The 21187-nt window shown below is 44.0% G+C and overlaps 1 protein-coding gene across 6 annotated transcripts in view; it reads right to left on the bottom strand.

Moving 5' to 3' along the window:
* The window catches only part of mark2b (MAP/microtubule affinity-regulating kinase 2b), a 43509-nt gene extending 26094 nt beyond the window's left edge, over nucleotides 1-17415 (bottom strand). For 2 of the 6 annotated variants that reach the window (XM_031585568.2, XM_031585565.2), the window contains exons 1-3: nucleotides 16026-17413; nucleotides 3447-3617; nucleotides 2100-2153 (exon numbers count right to left, since the gene is read on the bottom strand). In XM_031585568.2, the coding sequence (XP_031441428.1) occupies nucleotides 2100-2153; nucleotides 3447-3617; nucleotides 16026-16076 (276 nt within the window). In that variant the 5' untranslated portion in view covers nucleotides 16077-17413. Of the gene's footprint in view, nucleotides 1-2099; nucleotides 2154-3446; nucleotides 3618-16025 lie in introns of all 6 variants that reach the window. The other 4 variants (XM_031585567.2, XM_031585566.2, XM_031585564.2 and 1 more) reach the window with 3 other exon arrangements.
* Nucleotides 17416-21187: the final 3772 nt, after the last annotated feature.

The raw sequence follows: 21187 nt of genomic DNA on the forward strand, positions 1-21187 counted from the left end.
CAATTATGCCCCCTGATCACCAGATATGCAGACAAAAATCTGTCTCTGTATGTCTCTGCGTCTGCGTGTGTCTGCATCTGCGTGTGTCTGCATCTGCGTGTGTCTGCATCTGCGTGTGTCTGAATCTGCGTGTGTCTGAATCTGCGTGTGTCTGAATCTGCGTGTGTCTGAATCTGCGTGTGTCTGAATCTGCAGTCAGGGAAGCTTAATTGTATGTCTCTGCGTCTGCGTCTGCGTGTGTCTGCGTCTGCGTGTGTCTGAATCTGCGTGTGTCTGAATCTGCAGTCAGGGAAGCTTAATTGTATGTCTCTGCGTCTGCGTCTGCGTGTGTCTGCGTCTGCGTGTGTCTGCATCTGCGTGTGTCTGAATCTGCAGTCAGGGAAGCTTAATTGTTTTGCTTGCAAAACAAAATGCTCAAAATGAATAGAAGATACAAGCTACAATAAATAATATGTAATAAAAACTCACCAAACATACCATTTAAAAAAAAAAGTATTCACTTAGGACAGATGAACAGCCATCCACAAAAGACAACTATGAAAGATATGTGTCAGACGTGTGTCAGTCAGAATTTGCGCATGTCCTGCTCAAACAGACAGGAGACAGCGAGACGGTGAGGCAGCGACGAGCTGTGCCTCATCTCAGATTGCGCAATCCCTCACAAACTGGGTTAAGCGCATGCGTAGAACCTATTTAGTTTTGCTGATCTGACGTAAAGCCGCAGTGAAAAAGCACGGAGAGGAGGCAAACAGTATCTCTGCTTCAATGAAGGGAGCATGCGAGAGGCCACCGGTTGGGTTAATGCTTGTTCTGCCGTTACTCTCTTATATTTTACCTTGACTACGAAAATAGAAGATTCTATAGCTAAGCTAAAACATTTCTCATAACTGGACTTTCAATCAAAACGTGAATTGATCAATAATGGGAGACCAATGCCGTAGCTAAAAGGTATGCTTCAAACCACGGGACAGAAGATAACTCGATCGACTTCTCACATCCAAAGCCAAATTGCTTTACAAATATTTTGAACCTCAAGAATAGATTTGATTTTGGACGTACAGCGGAGACCCTCAGGGGGCCTGTGCAACTTCTTAAGAGTTCATATTCACGAGTGCATAATCACACATATTAACACGAGTTCATTACAAGCTAGCAGCTGCCAACTGTATGTAGCTACCTTACCTATGTGTGTGTAAAGAATGCTGGTATGAAAAACAACCAGTAGTCAATGTGCAAGCTGCCAATTGAATGGTGATTTAAGCTACTGTATTGGGTTTATATATTTGTAAATCTGACTGAAAGAGTCAGTGCCTCACCAGCCACGAACCTCACGGCACGTTACTGTTCCAGGTAATCCCAAATAAGACTGTCGCTTTCTCCCGACCTTTGCCGCCATGACACCAGGTGAGGGGCGTGTACTAAAAGTGGTACGGCGGAAGATAGACTAAAAGGCTACGTATGAAATACATTGACATTTATGAAATACATTGACAAAGACGAAAACTAAGGACATTTTCTCTTTAATTCTATTTTATTTTAGTTAGTTTTGTAAAGACACAATACAGTTTCAGTTAGTTATCGTTTTTTTATAAAGCCTCGTTTTTATTTTTATTTCAGTTAACGAAAAAAATAAATAAATAAATAAAAAATCACACCTCGTTTTCGTTTTTTCGTTAGTTTTCGTTAACTATAATAACCTTGGTCTGCATCTGCGTGTGTCTGCATCTGCGTGTGTCTGCATCTGTGTGAAGGTGCCTTTCAAGAACCCCCGTTTTCTGCCTAGGTCTGTAGAAGTGGTTAACAGCCTAGTGAAGTCAAATCCCCGCTATCATTGGCCTGTTTGTCTGATGTGGGCAGGTCCTTTCCCAAACCTGTTTCCTTAGCAAACCCTTTGTTCCAGGGGGGACTGATCACTATAGTATCCTTAACATAAAATGTGCACCTATTTTTGCAAAAAAAAAAAAAAAAAAAAAAAATGTGTACACCTGTGTTTTCAACTTTATTCTGGCATGTCGTCGTCGTGGTGTGTGTGTGAGAGAGAGAGAAAAGAAAGGTGAAGAAGAAAGGTGGACACAAATAAGAGGGAGGGAGGCACTTACTTTTTGGAGACTGGAAGAGTTGAGTTGTGTCTTATCTATGATCTTCACGGCCACCTGAAATTAAAAGTATTTTATTAAAAGAAATTCAGAATTTATAGACATATCATAAATCATCCAAACATGTACTACCAAGTCTACAAAACAATTGGTTTCTTCTAAATACCAAGAGAGATGATCTCCTAGACTATGAAGACACAGCTGGAGTTTATTTAGGACCCAAATTGGACCCCCTAGCACCACTGCACTACTAGTGAGGAGATTAAGAGCCACTCTTTTAGCAGACAACCTTCATTGGTTTTCATTGGCACTCATACAATGCTGCCATTCTGCTAATACCGTCGCTGCTGCCGAGGGGGCCTGGACAACAGGGGAATGTCATATGTTACTGGTGCTGACTGACAAGACTGAGATTCTTTTGAATGAAGAGTGCATTATAAATAAAATAAATTATTACAAGAACTTGAAGACCTCACAAGGCTATGACTCATTACCACATCGTTTAAAATAACACGTAAGTTACCATACTTTCTTCAGCGTCCTTGCCATAGGAGGGAAGGGAGGTCTAAGAGCGAGGTCAGCGGGTCAAAAGACCGTTGAGTTTCACTAACTGGTCCACATCCCCTCACCTTCATAAGGTTGACTTGATAGTTTCTAGGCAGACAGATCTGTGGCGTTAGCCTCTCCGCCCGCTAAGCCAGTTAGCTGTTTACTTGTTGTGGGCCATCATCAGTGCACATGAGGATTAACGTGATTAGCCTACTGACCAACCTGGCTCTTGATGCCAGCGGCTTGGATGCACAGGTCAGTGGTTAGGTGAAAACTGTGTCTGAGGCTGGCTGGCCACATGGTGGAATCAAGGGTTAAACAAACATCACTGGGCCAGAAGACAAACAAACATGTGGCAGCTCTGCACCATTTTACCAGCCAAACTTATAAAAACTTCTATCTAACAGTTTTCCTATTGCTATCGAGGAAGTGTCTATTGTGCTATGTATCGCTACGGTTTTATTGCCCAGACATAGTCTCCATGACACTTTTTCTGTGCGGTTGGACAGTTAGGTGGGCCTAGGCGAGGGGATGGATTCAATGTGTTCATGAGGAACTCAAAGTCTAGAAGACCAATTATGATGAAGCATGAACGGGTCATGTTAACACCAAACTGATTCAGACAAGAGACTCCAACATCTTACAAACCGGCTATGGTGAAAAAAAAAAAAAATCTTCCATCTCTTTCAAACAGCAAGACCGTGTTCCTTGAACACCTTTATGAAACAGTGATGTAACTCCAGACCAGGACTTCAGAGCAGTGATGCTGATGAGGGATGAGGACCCACGGTGAGCACTCACCTCTTTCCCCGTCAGGACATGCCGGGCCAGCTTGACCTTGGCAAAGTTGCCCTTGCCGATGGTCTTCAGCAGCCGGTAGTTGCCGATATGTGGGTCATCTGCTGATGTGGCAACAGAGTTCCGGCAGCGTGGCATGCTTGGACGGCCTCCTGCTTTGGAATCTGAGTGTGGCTGTCAGCGTGCGGCACGAGAGACAAAGAGAGAGAGGAAGAGAGATTGCCATGAGGATTGAGTTAGAACAATAGTAACCCTATAGCATTCTTAGCGGCCCAGAGAGGCTCCAAAAACATTGAGAGAAAACAGTAGCAAATGACTTCATTGAACACACCAAATGGCCTGATGCATTTGATCTGATTTAACCACATTCATCATTTAAGATTGAAGCACTTTTAACATCTTTCACTGTTTGAAACTTTATGCTGAAAATGAACTCCATGTGACTAGCTATAGCTTTATATTTCCAAACTAAAGTGTTCCATGTCCAAACATCGTTCCCTATATGATACTTTAATGTCTCTACATAGCTACTACAGGCTGTGTCTCTCTGGAGGCACTCACACCCATGGACACCAATGGGCACTCATCATCATGTCAAGCCACAAAATAGACCGATAGAAAAGAAATGCAACCTGGATCATCCGATCAAGTGGACAGACTTTGCAAATGCGAGAGAAGCCTGGTGAGGTATTCATGAGTACCAAAGACGTCACTTCCGTGAAGCCTGCCGCCATCTTTGTGTCCAACTCTACCGTTATTCCCATTGTATTTGTACCCAATAGTAGCTAGTTAGTCATATATATTAATATATAGTAATAATATAATAATAATAATAATATAAATATAATAATGGTATTGTTTTCTATTGATAGGTTCTTAAAATTTAGACTTTTTAAAAGTAGTATTGTCTAATTCTAGTGGTTAGTTAGTTAGCTTTCATAGTTAGCCAGCGAACAGTCATGACTACGAACACAGCACATCTGAATGAAGCAGAAAGACAACGATATTTAGAAAAAACATTGATTATTGGCTGCGATCCATATTTATTATCGGCAACTTTATTTTGTCCCTTAAAGTCTGCGAAACGTCTGCCCCAACTGTCCTTTCCCGACATATATATTTATCTTGTACACAATCCATCCCCATACACCGGAGATAGCCTTAAGGCTTTCAAAAGTACATCAATATGCAGTTGCAGGATGGGTGAACGACACCAAGATATGGCATCTGGAGACAAAAAATATGTATGTCATCACATGACATCTTAGTAATTCAAATAGCGATTATGAACCGATTTATTTTAGTGGTGGTTAAGAGTGCCAATGTGGGCTAGCTAGGTGTAGCTAACGCCTTTAGTGAAGGGCTAAACAGCTCGCTAACTATTAGCACTCTAGCTTGCTCAGGAGAGTTTAGCTCTGATAAGACACAGCAATTATTCACGATTGTATCAACGTGCTGCATTTCACTTAACATGTCAGTCATTCCCAGGCTCTGAACACAAAATCAACATGTCCGTGGATAGTGGTGCAGGAAGATAAAAAGTGTTGACTGCACAATCTGAAGTTAGATGTTGGCTGCCAGTTGTCTCTTCTAATTTGCAGCCAACCATTTATTCCGCCGATCTAAATCTTTTGGTATACAATGAAATTGTTTCTTTGGGTAATTTTCGCGACTATTGTCGCATCCATCAGCACAACATAAGCAGGGCATTTTAACTTTCTGCGGGTTGTGACCGACTATTGTCTGTGTTGTGACCGACACTCAGCTAGACTTTCGGACACAAAGATGGCGGCGCTTAAACACAGTGACGTCACGTGGTACTCATGAATAGCACAAATGAGAGGACCATTTCAACAGAAGGCAGAGTGTTCATTTCAAAGCTGTGCTCTCAAAAGAGTACTACACGCAACCATGTGAAATAATGTGCTGCAGGGGAAACCATGTACGCTGTACAGGTCTTGTGAATATTGGTATTAATCAGTCTCCAGACTCCTCACTTAATCAGCTCACTGGCCTACTATCTGAACCTTTTCTAAAACCTTTGCTATTTTTCCCACGCCGCCACACACACCCACACACACACACAAATATTCTAACTAGAATTCCTTCAATGTTTGTTATCATACACTGAGATATTTTAAGAAAACGAGGCTATATCTCAGATCATTGTTCAGCCAGTTGAACTGAATCCTGATTTAACAAACGAGATACGACTTGCTTTTGTTTGCCGTCTGCCCAAAGACTCACGCTCCTGCCTAGGCCCACACCCCAGCTGGTACCATTGTTCTACCCTGCCAACAGGGCAGGTATTTCTAACATGTGAACACTCATGTTTGATTTGAAGCTTATTATACACATATTTATACAGAACTTAGGGTATATCTTACATGGGGCAAAATCCTCCTCGAGGGTTTAATATATAACTGATGTGAATTAACAAACTTTAGTTTAGCCTACATTCTTGTGTTAGTATCAATTCAAACAATCAGTCTCGTTTAATGTTTTGAAAGTGGCCATGTTTACTTCCAACAATCAGAAAAACAAGACGTCATGCAGGTCTGGAGTGTTGTGCTCCATTTAATTGACATTTCTAAATAAGCAGCTATTCAGGGTTGGGTATCTAGCTACCTTGCCAGAGCAGCGTTACCTTCAATTTACTGTAAACAAATCACAGCAAAATATCTACATTTGTGGACCCATTTTGCATTATACCACACTGGTGGACAAAAGATCAGACTGGATCTCTTTAACCGAACCCTCTGTTGAAGACCAACCAACTCCTGTTTGTGGGTGCATATGTGTGCTAAGATACGATCTCTTTAACAGAACCCTCTGTTGAAGACCAACCAACTCCTGTTTTGTGGGTGCATATGTGTGAAGGTGCTGTGCCCATGTGTTCCCTCCGTGTCAAAGTGAGTGTGTGTCGAGCGCCCCGGGGCACTGGTGGTGTTGCTGCTGTCTAGATGTGTGATCTTGGCAGACAGGTGAGGCTGCTCAGGGCCAGGGGGGGGGCGGAGGGGAGGGGGGGAGCGGAGGGGGGGGGAGCGGAGGGGGAGGGGGGGGGGGCAGACTCCAGGCTCCAGAGAGAGACCCGATACACAACATCCAAAGTCAGTCAGTCAGTCAGTCACACAGACAGACAGACAGGCTGAGAGGCAATGGAACAAACCGTTACGCTACCAAAACCTCAACTGAAACACGCTAACGCTATCGTCACTCATTAGACCGAGGGAAGCCTCTGGACGGCACAGAAATCCCCCTAATCTGTCAATTCATTTAGAGCTCAATCCCAATTTCACATTCGAAAAATTCCAATCCCCCCCAATTTAACACATTAAACTGCCATCCAACACAGATGCTATATACACAGATTAGACCCGATTAGATCGGACCAGCCATCGCCATCTGGTCCTTCAGCAGGGTGCAAACACACACACACACACACATACACACACTCTATGGTTCCAGCCCTGACAAACACATGAATTGAATACAGAGTGCTGGATCTGTACCACCACAGACTCCACACACTAGGACAACAAACACACACACACACACACACACACACACACACACACACACACACTTGTATAGAGGAAGACTAAAAGTTATCCCAAAATGTAGTTCCTCCTTCATGCAACATCAGCCACCAAGTGCAGAGGAACACGATGAATGCAGACGGCGGGCGCCAGACCCTACACACACACACACACACACACACACACCACTACTGTACTTGAAGAATGCTGCCTTTTAAAAGGCAGCCTTGATCAAAGTCCAGAGTTGTAAAGCGTGACGTCAGTCCACACGTTGTTTGAGTGTGTGCGAGCACTACAGTATCCCTCGTGTGAACGTCCAGTCCTCAATTTGAGCCGTTTCTTGCTGCATCATCCCCATCCACTTCCTCAGTGCATGTAGTACAACTGAGGACTGTGCCAAAGTCCCCATTCAGTGTGTGTGTGTGTGTGTGTGTGTGTGTGTGTGTGTGTGTGTGTGTGTGTGTGTGTGTGTGTGTGTGTGTGTGTGTGTGTATTTACGTGTACTTATTTTGGTGTGTGCAGTGAAACATGGGGAGGGAGAAAGGCATCAAAGGCTGCTCGGCACTGGACGACTGACACAGACAAAGACAGGTGTAGCATTACATCATCGGTACAGTTGGTGCCCCCCTGCCATTCTCTGTTACAAACAGACACACACAAACACACACACACTGTCCATAGCTCCAGACTCACACAAACACACACACACACACACACACACAGTCCATAGCTCCAGACTCACACAAACACACACTGTCCATAGCTACAGACTTACAGACACACACACACACTGTCCATAGCTACAGACTCACACAGACACACACAAACACACACACAGTCCATAGCTACAGACTTACACAGACACAAACACACACGCACACACACACAGTCCATAGCTACAGACTTACACAGACACAAACACACACACACACACTGTCCATAGCTACACACAGACACACACACACACAGTCCATAGCTACAGACTTACACAAACACACAAACACACACAGTCCATAGCTCCAGACTCACACAGACACACACACACACACACACACAGTCCATAGGTACAGACTTACACAAACACACACAAACACACAGTCCATAGCTCCAGACTCACACACACACACACTCAGTCCATAGCTACAGACTTACACAAACACACACTGTCCATAGCCACACACACACACACACACAGTCTATAGCTCCAGACTCACACAGACTTACACAGACACACACTGTCCATAGCTCCAGACTCACACAGACACACACACACTGTCCGTAGCTCCAGACTCACACAGACAGCATAACCAGGGGGATCGGACAGTCAATAGAGTCTGGCCCAGTGGGTGCGTGCACTGGGGCTTAGTCAAGGGTGGCCATGTCCATCAGCAGAGGTACAGGGGCTTTCAGATACAGCACACACACACACACACACACACTCCACATGCTGTGCTCTGTATGGCAGGGGCTTTCAGATACAGCACACACACTCCACATGCTGTGCTCTGTATGGCAGGGGCTTTCAGATACAGCACACACACACACACACACTCCACACGCTGTGCTCTGTATGGCTTCCTGTGCAGCAGCTCTGCGCGTGCATCATTGCAGTTCAAAAGCCGTCCTCTCTGGGGTATTACATGCAGCCGTCAGAGCACAGAGTATATTTGGGTGCAACCACCAACTTTGTCTATGTGCCTTAACACCAGATTTAAACATGTGCCAGGTTGGTGTGGGTGGGCGACTCTTTCACGTACGCACTCTCACAAACAGAGAATGAGGTAGATATCTCCACTGCTCAAAGCTGCCGTTTCCAGCGACACACAGATTAGTGCCCGACAGGCATATACCTATTTTTTCTCCCTTTTCAACTGTTTCTCTCTACTTGGAATGTATTTGTGTCTGTGTGTAGCCTGTGTGTAGCCTGTGTGTGTGTGTGTGTGTATACTCGTCGGAAAAGCTCCCCTGCTGGGCTTACATTTTGCTCTAATCGCCCTCAGGTGAAACCAAAGACCAGACTAGACCTGTCCCCGTCTCAACTCTAAATCACTTCTGATATTTTCGAGCTCTTCCCCGCCCTTTCCCTTTAAGAAACGGAGCACGTTGGAATGGAGGACCAGCGCTCTGCTGACAAAGTCGTGATGGCCATGTTGCCATGGAGATCTGTCGCTGGATGGGATTGTCTTCACTCCATTCAACGCTAACATTTTATCCTCATCTCTCTCTCCCTCTCCCTCTCCCTCTGCAAGGAATCCACTGTGTGGTTTGGACAGGTGCAGCTGAACTCTCAAAAACTACACCTGACGAGGCTGATGCCAAAAGACACCGCATTCTGACACTTGATCCAGCTCTGCATATATCCGCCGTTTTATACAGAAGGAACATAAAACGCAACTCACTGTGCGCAATCGGATTTTGATCAGCGACAGCGTGGACGACAGGATCACACCATTGGTCATGCTGAAACGTCAAGATTCGATAGTGCGTTGCCCTCCCCTCTGGCAGTGAAGTTAAAACACTCGACACAACAAAAGGGTCTTACTTTAATGACAACTTCACATTGTAACTGGGTCTTAAGCTTTGTCTTTTGCAGTCTTCTAGATGAAATCTCTGATGCTGATGGTGAAAATATGCTGCAGATTTGTTTTCTTCTAATCTCATGTCAGGAGCTTTGAAATTGCTTGCATGTTTATGAGTCTGTATGCTACAGCTAAAATAAAAGGGGGAAAAACATTATTTATTTATTTATTTTGTTCATCCATACCATAATGCAGACTGAAATATGACCCCAAACTAAGGAACAAACTGAACTATAAAAAGGGTTAACAGACACACCCTTACATAGGTCCTTCTAGAGGCTAAAATTAGTGCTGGGCAGCCTCATAACCGAACTCAAGACCACTGTATTTTGACACTATACAGAGCTGAAACAAGCTTTCTCGCACAAACCGTGAGAAAATATTCTGAGTGACACTGACATATTCATTAGGCCTAATTATTTAATCTCATTATACTTCTTTCTTCTATAGCTTAGTCATTTCTTTCTATGTTAGCAAAAATGAGTCATTGCTAGTTCTATTCAGCCTGTATTGTAGAGGGTTAGCTACACTCTTATGCTCTTACCAGTTCTGAAACAGCTTCAAGCTAGTCATAGAGCCAGCATGGGCGAATACATGCTATGCCGTGGGAATTGGCATTAAGTGAAAAAAAAAAAATCATTACAACCTTTCTGTGTATCTCCCTGAGTATCTAACTAGACTCAGACTCTATCTCTCTCTCTCACACACACACACACACAGTCCCCTTGTGCCTTGACATCAGGAGAAACCAGCCCACTTTAGCCACTTTAGCCACCCACATTAAAGCTGCCCACTGAAAGCGCAACTCTCAAACAATGCTGAAAAACACAACTCTAGGCTATATTCTCATCCCATGTCAGCCTGCTGATCCTCATCATACCCCGTTCCCACTCACACTGAAAGCTGTTTATTTAGCACCATAATGCTGTAATGACGTCATGTGGGAATGGAGGCAAAACTGTATGGTCAAACAGTTAATCCATCAACATCGCGTAACAGTAACGATAGTCTTCCGCCATGGCTCCAGTGGGAATGCGAAACACAAGATTCCCATCGTCAAGAAAGTGGAGGTGGGAGGGGGGGACTTCTCCCCCCTTTCATTCACTGCATTGAGGTCACATTATTTCTCCAAGGATTGTGTAATGTCTTGTGAATCCATTTCACATCATTATCACATTACAGTGTTTGTGATCATTTTGAACCCAGGACTGCCGTTTATTGGCGAGCGAGTACTTGACAAAGAAAACGAGCAAGTACTTGAATACTCGTATTCTTTGGGGGGTGGGGGGGGATCTCGTAACAGGTGTAAGTAAATCATTAGCAAATCCATGGCTGTTATTTCAGCTATGAGCTGTGTTGTTCTCTCAACTCTGTTTCCTCATCGCTTGTTAGCAAGCTAACATGATCGATCATTGTGGTCACTTGCTAGTACCCGATTACTCATGCCCATCCCTACAGCAAACGGTGTCGCCTGGTTACTATGCTAACTCTAGCTAGCTAAGGAAACTTTTAAATAAGCTTAAACGGTTTAAATGGCAGCGTTCCATTGGCATGAAATGATTGCTAGTTTTCTAGCTGATGTTCCAATCTCCTCAGTTTAACTTCACACGCCATAGCAACTGCCAACTGTAAAGATGGCTCTCTAAGCAAGAGTTAAACAGCTAGGTTTACTGGTATGAGACCTCGTATGTTTTCCAGTCTTGGACGTTCGTGAAAGGGGCTTTAGACTCGCACCGCACCCACGCACGCACGCGCACGCGCACACGCACACGCACACGCACACGCACACGCACACGCACACGCGCACACACACACACACACACACAGAGGTAAAGCTTAATATGGGCCCGGACTCTACCCTAACACGCTGGTGTGACACAAGGTCACAGTTTGTTGCCAAAGACAGTAGCTAAGTACTGGGTTGAGATGGAGGGAAAGAAAGAAAGGGTTTAAAAGAAAGCGAGAGCGAGAAAGAAAGAAAGAAAAAGTGGACAAAGGGAAGGAGACATAAGATGGGATAAATAAAGGAACCTGCAGGTAATGGATCTGGGTATAAATATCATGCTGCATCTATTTCCAACTGAGCACGGCAACAGCCAAGGACACAAATAGGCAGCAGCTGGACGTCCTGTCTCTCCCCCTCTCCCTCTCTTCCTGTGTCAGTAAACTGTCAACAGCCCACAAATAAAGCTCATATCAATTTGCCTTCCTTACTGACAGCTCATTTCATTGAAATAAAATAAAACTTGGACAGCGCAGAACATACAAATTCTCTCCCCACCACAAATCTCTGCACTCATTCTACAGCACTTGGTCACGACAAGAACAGACACGAAGGCAGACATTAGGCCTGTCATACAAGATGTTTGCATGTCTGAGTTCATGTAACTTGCGGAAAAAAAACCAACCTGGACATACATCAATCCCCTAATTAAAATAGAGGGAAGATGTACAACAGAAGAAAGGTTTCAGCTTTCCCTAGCAGAAAAGTGAGAAAAAGTGAAGAGAAAAATGTGTGTGCAATGGTTGGAAGGATTATGATGAGACTAAATAGGGAAAAACACAAGAAACAGCCAGGGAAAGACTTCAAACGCTTTGATGACAGCAAGAAGTGTCAACATAATCTTGCAGTGACCCCAACTCCCCCCCCAACCCCCCCCCCCCCCCGCTCATGCAAACACACTCAACTATTTATAACCCTGTCTTACAGAGAATATGTTGGAGACAGAGAACCTCATAGGGAGAGAGAGAAGGAACAACTGGAGAATTATTCTCCCTTCTCTACACTATGTCTCGATACTATGCCCAGTAAGCTTTTTTGCAAACTTTATGTAGTGCATTTGAACTTATCTTGGATTTGTTGAATGTGCAATGTAAGCCTGCCGTGTCTTTTAGCAGCAGTCAGAGCCAGAGCACAAAATGGAGAAACTAGACACTCACTCGCTGCAGTTAACATGACTCACTCGATCATACACAAACACCTGAATGACGTCAAGCTGTTGAGAACAGAAAGGGAGCGAGAGAGAGAGAGAGGGGGAGAGAGAGAGAGAGAGAGAGAGAGAGAGAGGGGTGAGCCATGACACTCCCTCTAGCTGACTTCACACCGAGCTCGACTGGAAATGCCAGTTTTAACATAGCAACACAATAATACTGGCTGGCCAGTCCACATGCAGTGTAAGGCTGCTCATGTGGGTGGGTGTGAGAGAGAGAGAGCGAGAGAGAGAGAGAGAGAGAGAGAGAGAGAGCGAGAGAGAGAGAGAGACTCCAGGAACCCTGCACTGAAGCCCATGCTGTGGTGTGGCATGACGTGGTCTGGTCACATCTTGATATAGCGCTGTCTGTAAAAAAATGCAAAGCGCTGTGTAATTATGAGCCCTGTTTGACAGGCTGAAGGTCAGAGATCCAGAGAGTGCACGCTTGATTGTGCTCGCCCACACACACCCAGACACCCACTCAACACCCTTTGCCAGTGTACTACACACAGATACCACCCCATTGGTCCACACAGGCCTAGAGGACACAGCCCTTATCCATTTACAAGGCAGGAGTGGCTTGACAGGGAACTGTGGGAGACTAGAGTTCCTCAAAAGGGAAATTGGTTTGGTGAGCTGCTAGCTTTGGTTAGATGTCTAGCAGAGGAACCAATATATTTAGTATTTACTATACTAACCTGTATATGACAATCCATTCTGAAACTAAGGTTCAATACAGTCTTGAACAGTAGGAAAGCATGACGATTAGTAAGTGTCTCTGCCTGAAGACATGAAATTCTGACCCCCTTATCCTTTTCACTATGACAGCAGAGGATCTCACTCTACACCAAGTCTTACATGCTCAGAATCAAAGAATGATCTAGTAAAAACCTAAAGCCTATGTTATGTTTCTTTCCTGTATTCTAAATAGTGTCTTAGCACACACTAAGCTTCTCTATGACAGTAAACACCCAACAGTTTTTTTCAGCCCAGCATGCTAGAACACACACACACACACACACACACACACACACACACACACACACACACACACACACACACACTTCACAATGAGGAGCTAGACTACAAACTGAAGCCAACACTGAACAGAAAAAAATGTGCAAGACAAGGACAGTAGAAAACAAGAGTTGTAGGAGTTCATAACTAATGTCCTCATCGAATGATAGGATGTTGCCATGAGCAGCAGGTTTGTGTAATGTCACAGGCGTGCTGAAGAAATGGCAAGCTGGTGTCTCAAGAGCAGAGCCTGCACAGCATCTTCAACAGCTCTGGCAGCTTTCACTTTTTCACAGATGTCTCACTGGAATGGCTCATCGTCCCCCTGTCCCCATCATGCCATGACATCATGGAGACCTGTAAGGCAGACTCGGAGCCTGCACACAGGTGGTAGCTTTAGGGCTTTAACAGCTGGCCATTTCACATCCAATAAAACACGAACTTTTATGGAACTGATGTTCTACTCCAGGCTGGCCTCACACATGGGTGTTTGAGCCGGCTACTTCATCTGTGCAGAAGAGCACACTGCAGAACACGAGGCCGAAGCTCGCTCTTCGCTCGTCACATTCGTTCTCATATCGCCATCAGCACACGTATCCAAAAGCCATCGGCCCATCTCTCTGGGAGAGAGATTATCTTGCGGAGCTTACACAAAGATTCAATATTCATCTCCACTGACTGCCGATAAGGCAAGCTGAGACAGGATGAGCAGACTCCCAACAGCTTCTGCAACTCGACAGCGGTAGCACACGATGTAGTCATAATGACAGGGACAGGATGATGGGAGGGATGTGTGGGCAAAAAAAGCATACTCCCAGGCCAGTTTTTGAAATCTAACGTATTACTTAAATATGGTAAAGAAATGAGGCTAATTGTTAACTATCTGGCTTGAAATCATGACATGACAATGATCTCTAAGTCTTTGTAATTGAGGGATCTGTGTCTGACCAAAGCAGGTCTCTGGGTAATAAGGTAATGAAAAAGACAGCCCCATGGTCTCAAGTCTCTCTCTGTGGTGTGTGTGTCTAGTGTGGTGACACTCCATCACTGGCAGTGTACAGGGACACTATGAGCAACACCCTCGCGGTGGATGCCGTGAGACCACATTTGTATTCCTTTACTGACATGGCCAACTTTAAATGACGGTACACCATCCCTCCCTGAAAATACGATAAAAAAAAAAACAGCATTCAACTCAATCAAAACTCAGTCAGTTCCTCTCCTTCACCATATCCATCCAGCTACTTTTTACAAGCTGTACTGCAACTTGAAACCAATCCTACTGTGCTCATCTTGCAACCCTGGTGTGTATAAATGTGGCTCCCTAGCCCAAATATGCGCACACACACACATGGATGAGGCATTCACTGGAGCCCAAATCATCTTCACATGGTTGAGGAGGTTGTGAATTGAACTTGTAAACATTATGCCCACTTACTTATTCTGTGATGGGAAGTCTACTTGCCTCTGCACTTATGAGTAACGTAATGGTCTTGTGATCTCTTATCTCTCACAATACAAACATGTCGCCCTTAAAATCATGCGTAATTATTAACTCTTTTTGCTTTAACTATAACGCTAAAGATACGTAGAGGGATGTGTGCCATCTTTTCGGCTTTGTTAAATATGATCACCAAAGGAATCTGTTATTGGTCACCTCAAAAACGACTTTGACAAATGAATGAAATTATGTTTCACCAAAAATCTCCCACACTCCAAAATTAGGTCTGTGTTTCACTAACGCTAGTTCACGAGACTTAAACTGCATTTGCGCCAGAATAAGAAAACATTTAGTATCGGAACCCAAACATTCACACAGAGGAAATTACAGCGTTGTCCTTAATAGTCACAAAGAAAGTTTACAAAACATCTCTTATCAGATTAGCTCCCTTTACCTACATGGCTAGCTAGAGAGCTGGATTACTTGGTAACGTTAGCTAATGTTAGCAAGCTAGGTGGTCATAACCAGCCAATGGCAAAGGAATCAGGTGGGATGCTCTCTATTTTGTTATCGCTAGTGCAATGGCTAACTAGGAGGCTAGTTAGCTGAATAGCAAACATTAACGTTATAATTAAGTCACTAAAGTAAAGGTTTCTTTTCAAGCTGTCTAAAGGACATTAGCCAATATAACCAAACTATGTTCATTGAATGACCTCACCGACTGTAAATCATAACATTTGATTGGAAGTGCTAGATTTCACGAAGCGTGAGATGACTGACTTTAACGTTACTCAGAGCTACGTAGCCACTGCTAGCTAGGTTGCTGCCCCAATTTGACAAAATGGCAAAGACTATGAGCACCACACTCACAAAACGCTGGGCAGTTGCATGCAAATTATATTTTCGCATGCCAGCTATATGCATAACCGGCATAACATAGCTAGCTATCCAGGTTGCTTGTAAAGGAATGCAAGAAAGCTCAATGACAGTGATAGCCAGGCTAGCCAAGAGAGTGTCTTAAGTACTCCACTTACCTGGCCTGACGAGTTTTCTATGACAGTTAGTAACGGAGGCCGGGTTGTCATTTTTGGTCAGGGATCTTCAAAAAGGGGTCCGGGGATGAAGAAAAATGTCTGAGAATCATACACACATTTAGCAGTAGAGGTTATTACTGTCCTTATTTGGTCGAGGACCAAGGATAAAAAAGGTCCAAAGAGCTAGCAAGCTAGCTAGAAAGCTAGCCACGCAGACAAAGATCAACAAGTTGAATCCCACATTACAAGTACGTGTCCATGTCAACAGAGGTGAAAAATTGGGCTGCAAAAGTTTTCCAAACGTCAGAATTTATAAACACGCTAAGGTTAAGTCAATTTCCTGATTCGCTGATTCCGAAAACAGCACGCACTGATTTATTGAATAAACAAACTGAAAATAGATTACAGAACTGATATCCAGCCCAAATTAACGTTAGTTAACGTTACCATCAATTGGCAATCCAACAAAGGAAGCACATCAACGTGTCACGGTCTTGCCTTTCATAAAATCAACTGCGCTTGATTTGGGGACCCACATGAGCTTTTAAAAAGGAAAAAGAAAAAAGCTGGTGTTTAAAATGTCGGATCTTTGTGAGTGTTGAGGCAGTCCAAAATCAAACCCGAAGATTCAATACATCAGGCCGGTCTAAATCGGTTCCAACTCGACCGACCTTCGCTGCAGAAAAATGAATAGCTAGCGTTACCTTACAAATAACTTCAACGGGATAACGTTAACGTTTGCTGATGTGAATATTTAGCAAAAATAAAGGTTCTTCCTGGTTTCAAGGGGGGGGGGGATTCGCGTCTGGAAATAAGCCGCTTGGTCAAGAAAATCAACCAGCTAGTCAGCTAATGTTAACGTTACATCCAAGTAGATATGAAGCTAGCAACCGTAGCAAATATTGTGTTCTGCTGTGGGATTGCGCTAGCTAGGCAGCTACTAATCCGTGGAGTAACGTCTGGTCAGCGAGCACACTGGCTAATAAGCAGTCCAGAAAACTCAAATATCCATGAACAGCGACGTCTCCTCTATTTCCGAGTGCGTGATTCAAATAAGGACGGTAAACACTAGAAGTACAAATCGTGCTACGAAGGCGATGTCCTCAAAATACGTCCGGAAAAAAAATCAAGTTGTAAAATCCACCAGCATTACATGCTACGATAAGTGTATGTATGCGCTAGCTTGCTCTCTTTACTGGGAGAGGACAGTAGGCCTATGGAAAGCAATGGTTACTGCGTTCAAGCAGCAGCAACGCATTCTGTAAGCTACACGGAATCTACCGAGATACCGGAACAAGCAGGAGGCAAGCAAGCAAGAAGCAACCACTGGGAGGCAACATGGCCGACTGTGCACAGCTGAGAGTGGAGGGGAGGGGAGGGGAGGGGCGGTGTCGGTCGTCGGTACCCGATCAGCTACCGGAAGCTTCCTTGGTTATGGTCCTATGATGGTAACCTGGTGCTGACACTGGCTATCATGTAACATCACATGTCATGGATACCACAGTGATGAAAGACTAAACACTTAGCCCAAATTACAGTGACCAGGTCAAATGGACAATAAAGAATAAAATAAAATAAAATAAAGAGAATACAATAACAAAGCTAGCAGGCTTCGTATAGAAGCCTATATGGTAAGCTGTAGCTATATGTTTCATGAAAGCAGTATTAAAGCAACAACAAAAACTTACTGCGATGCTGCAGGTGTTAAACAAACAGTGCAAACTGGGCAGTGCAAACATACAACATAACACTGCAGGCCCTTCCCCAAACAGCAGGTTGGGTAAAATCCAGTGACAGGATGAGCAGTACCATGAGAAATGCTGTTTTGTAGGACCGATGCTCAAGCACAGAAAGAGAATGTGAAAAGAGAGGGATTTGAATTTGTTTACTTAAGAAGTTGCCAAAGAGTTGTGTATTCAACTTTTTTCAATATTGTGACTATTTGGAGCTGAGTAGCTTCTTCAACTGTCACAGGACCAAAGGCAAAGAGCTTTTTTTTATTTTTTTTTGCAGTGGTATAGAGACTACTCCACAGAGCACAGTGGACAAGACGGACTATAGACGTTGGATGAGGGCGTTTAACATAGGAGGGTGCTGTTGAGTTAAACATTCTGTCAGTGAGCAGCAAAGCTTCGAACTGGATGCCTGCAACCACAGAAGGCCAGAGAAGAGAGATGAGGGCATTGTAATCTAGGTGAGTGATGATTGCCTGCACAAGGAGCTACAGTGTGGCATTCGGAACAGTAAAGTGTAATTCTCCTTATTTTGTAGAGGGCAAATCTGGAGGATATGTGGTCAGCAAAGCTTAGCCATGATTACCCGCAGATTTCTGATCCACTTGGAGCTGGGTGTAAGCAATGATCCAAGCTAACACTGTGCTATATGGATGAGTTGGCTGGGAAGACAAGCACTTCAGCCTTGGAGAGATTAAGATGAAAATGCCTTTCTCTCATCCTGCTGAAACAGTGGAGTTCTCAGGTGGACATCATAGAAAAAGTAGGAGAAACCATGTGAGCGGATGTCAAAAAGTGTTTTTCATATACGTAAGAGAAGAGGATTAACAACAGAGCCTTGGGGTGCACTGAGAGACAAAAAGCTGGACACTTGTCTTTGCTAAAACATGCAAGAGGTGGGGACAAGGCAGCCAAAAGCTGTTCCAGATATGCTCAGTGAAGTTGAAGTGAGTACAGAGAACTCAAAGAGAGTGAAGACAGAAGGATCTGGTGATTTACTGTGTCAAACGCTGCGGACAGATCAATCAAGATCAGGACAGAAGACTTGGCAGCAGCTTTGGCAGTCCACAGGGACTCCTCAACCTCAGAGGGCCGTCTCAATAGAGTGGCCACTCCTTGGGCTGGATACTGAATTGATTGGTATTGAAGAGAGTATTCTGAGACAGAAAATCGGAGATTTGGTTAAAGACTGCTCATTCAAAAGGCATAAAAGGGAGGGGAGACTGATCTGTAGTTCTCCACAACAAAAGGTTGACCGATAGCTTTTTAAGCAACAGGGTTAATCCAGGCCTGCTTAAAGTTGGTGATGACCTTGGGAGGATCTACAGTTCCACCACCTCACTGGGATGAGTATGCAACTCACTTGCCCACTTCAATGCTGATTATTGACAAGCCATTAGTACCCACTATAGACCCTGAAATGAATGAGTTAATGAAGACTTTGCCTTGGGTGCAGTTTCAGGAGATGTTGAGAGACAGACACTGGGTTTAATGGTACAAGTGAGGAGGCAGGTCTGGCCGTCTCAGTCACCGGTGCCAGAAGCTGTAAACATTTGAGACAGCTGCAACACATTCTTGGACAAGTCTTTCAACCACCGAGCCAGGCCCTTGCATTATGTTCATTTTTACACTCCATGGTATTACAGAACTGATTTACAGTGCAGTGATCAATCTCATATGGATCATATATATGCTCATTTTGACTGCTGTACAACTGCACAATGCTGCACCACATGAATTTGTTGTAGCATTTCAAATAACTTCAGTTACTATTATCGCCTACTACTCTGCAGTCAGCCTACTGCCAGGGAGACATAGGGACAAGATGAATGGGTTTCAGGCCCAACATGGATTTGAGAGGACCCGATGTTGACCTGAAGGGTTTGCCATCACAGATATTCCCTAAGCATGCTCATCTCAGTGGACAGTAAGTACATTGCTACTTCCTCTGCTTTGCATTTTCAGGGTAAAGAGCACCAATATTCCATGCCGTTTTGGCCCCTCTAACTCAATTTGTTCGGGCCTCTTTAACTCCATACATATTAAATATTCAGATTGTCCAGCATCCTTTAGAATAATGTGGCTAATTTCTGAATAATGCTCCCTCTTGTTGCAAAATGTTTTTTTTAACCAGGTACATAGAAAGGACAGCCTCCCTCGCTCCCAGTGAGAGGAGCTTGGACTCCAGACAAATGCTGGGCTCTTTAGATACAGTGCTGTCCTACACGCCCTCATGGGACTTGTCTTTGGCTGCTGCCTGTCTTACTTGACCCGGCTGTGACTCGCAGGGCTTCTTGCTGCGGTCATGTCTATGGTGAAGCTTGGTGCCTTTCATCTGTGTCCATTTTGACACTGGCTAATATCAAAGTAAGTGTCTGCAACCTGGTACAGATACCTCCACCGTCCACATATCCCAAAGCTGTGTCCAGGCACTTGTGTCATGTCACTGGGCGATGTTCTTGTTATGGAGGTACAGTACCTTCCCCAATATGCAGGGCAGACAGAAGTCTTTTTTGGAAACAGATGCTGTGTCTCACCAAGTCCACCTCTCTGAGTGGTGAGGACAAACCTTAGGCACAAGTGCTGTTCTCTGACAGACATGGCAGCTGACTGCAGCAACATTCAATCATTCAAACATATTTTATGAAACATTTAATTTATGCTTACCAATTTACAAATTAAAATCATAGCTGAACTAAACAGTGCACTAGTTTTACATGACACAACTTGCATGATGGAGAGTGCCTCAATGCCTCAACCACTGAACTGAATGGAGAAACCTGCGGACTACATGAGTAACGTAGGTCATAGTACAATTTGAAGCGCTGAGATGCCACTCCACTTACTGTCTTGCAGACATGTTCTGCATTATAGCGTGATGTTGTATTGTGTTATTTGAAACATTTAGCTTAGTTTAGCTCAATACTGTCACCTTACTGGAATGCAATGACAAGTGCAAACACAGAGGTATGTATGTCAGGTGTTGATGTAAGCACCAGTCCGTGATGGATGGATTCATTACCAGGCCAGCCTTTGTGCAAATGTATGCATTTGTGGTTTATCTATTAACTAATGGACAATTCTGGGACACTTTTGGAACTCTAAGGTCAAGTGGCTTAAGGTCAAGGACAAGTCACTTGGATGATGCCCGTGAGGAGGACACTGCTATCTTTGCAAAGAGCTTCAAAATGTTTCACTTGAAATACAATAATTGTGCATGGCTTTAAAAATGAATATGCAAATAGATGTTTGAGTTTTAATTGTGGTACTAAAAGGTTGACCAATTGTACCTTTAACCAGATGTTTTGAGAAAAAAAACTAATTAATGATACCTCAGAGAATTACAAATATGTAAGAGTTGGATAGTCTTCTGATAGGGCAGTGGTTAAAAAAAAGTGAATTGTAAAAAAATTGTAAAAAAAACAGAAA

Source organism: Clupea harengus, chromosome 18 (genome assembly GCF_900700415.2).
Source record: "Clupea harengus chromosome 18, Ch_v2.0.2, whole genome shotgun sequence".
In the NCBI taxonomy this organism is placed as follows: Eukaryota; Metazoa; Chordata; class Actinopteri; order Clupeiformes; family Clupeidae; genus Clupea; species Clupea harengus.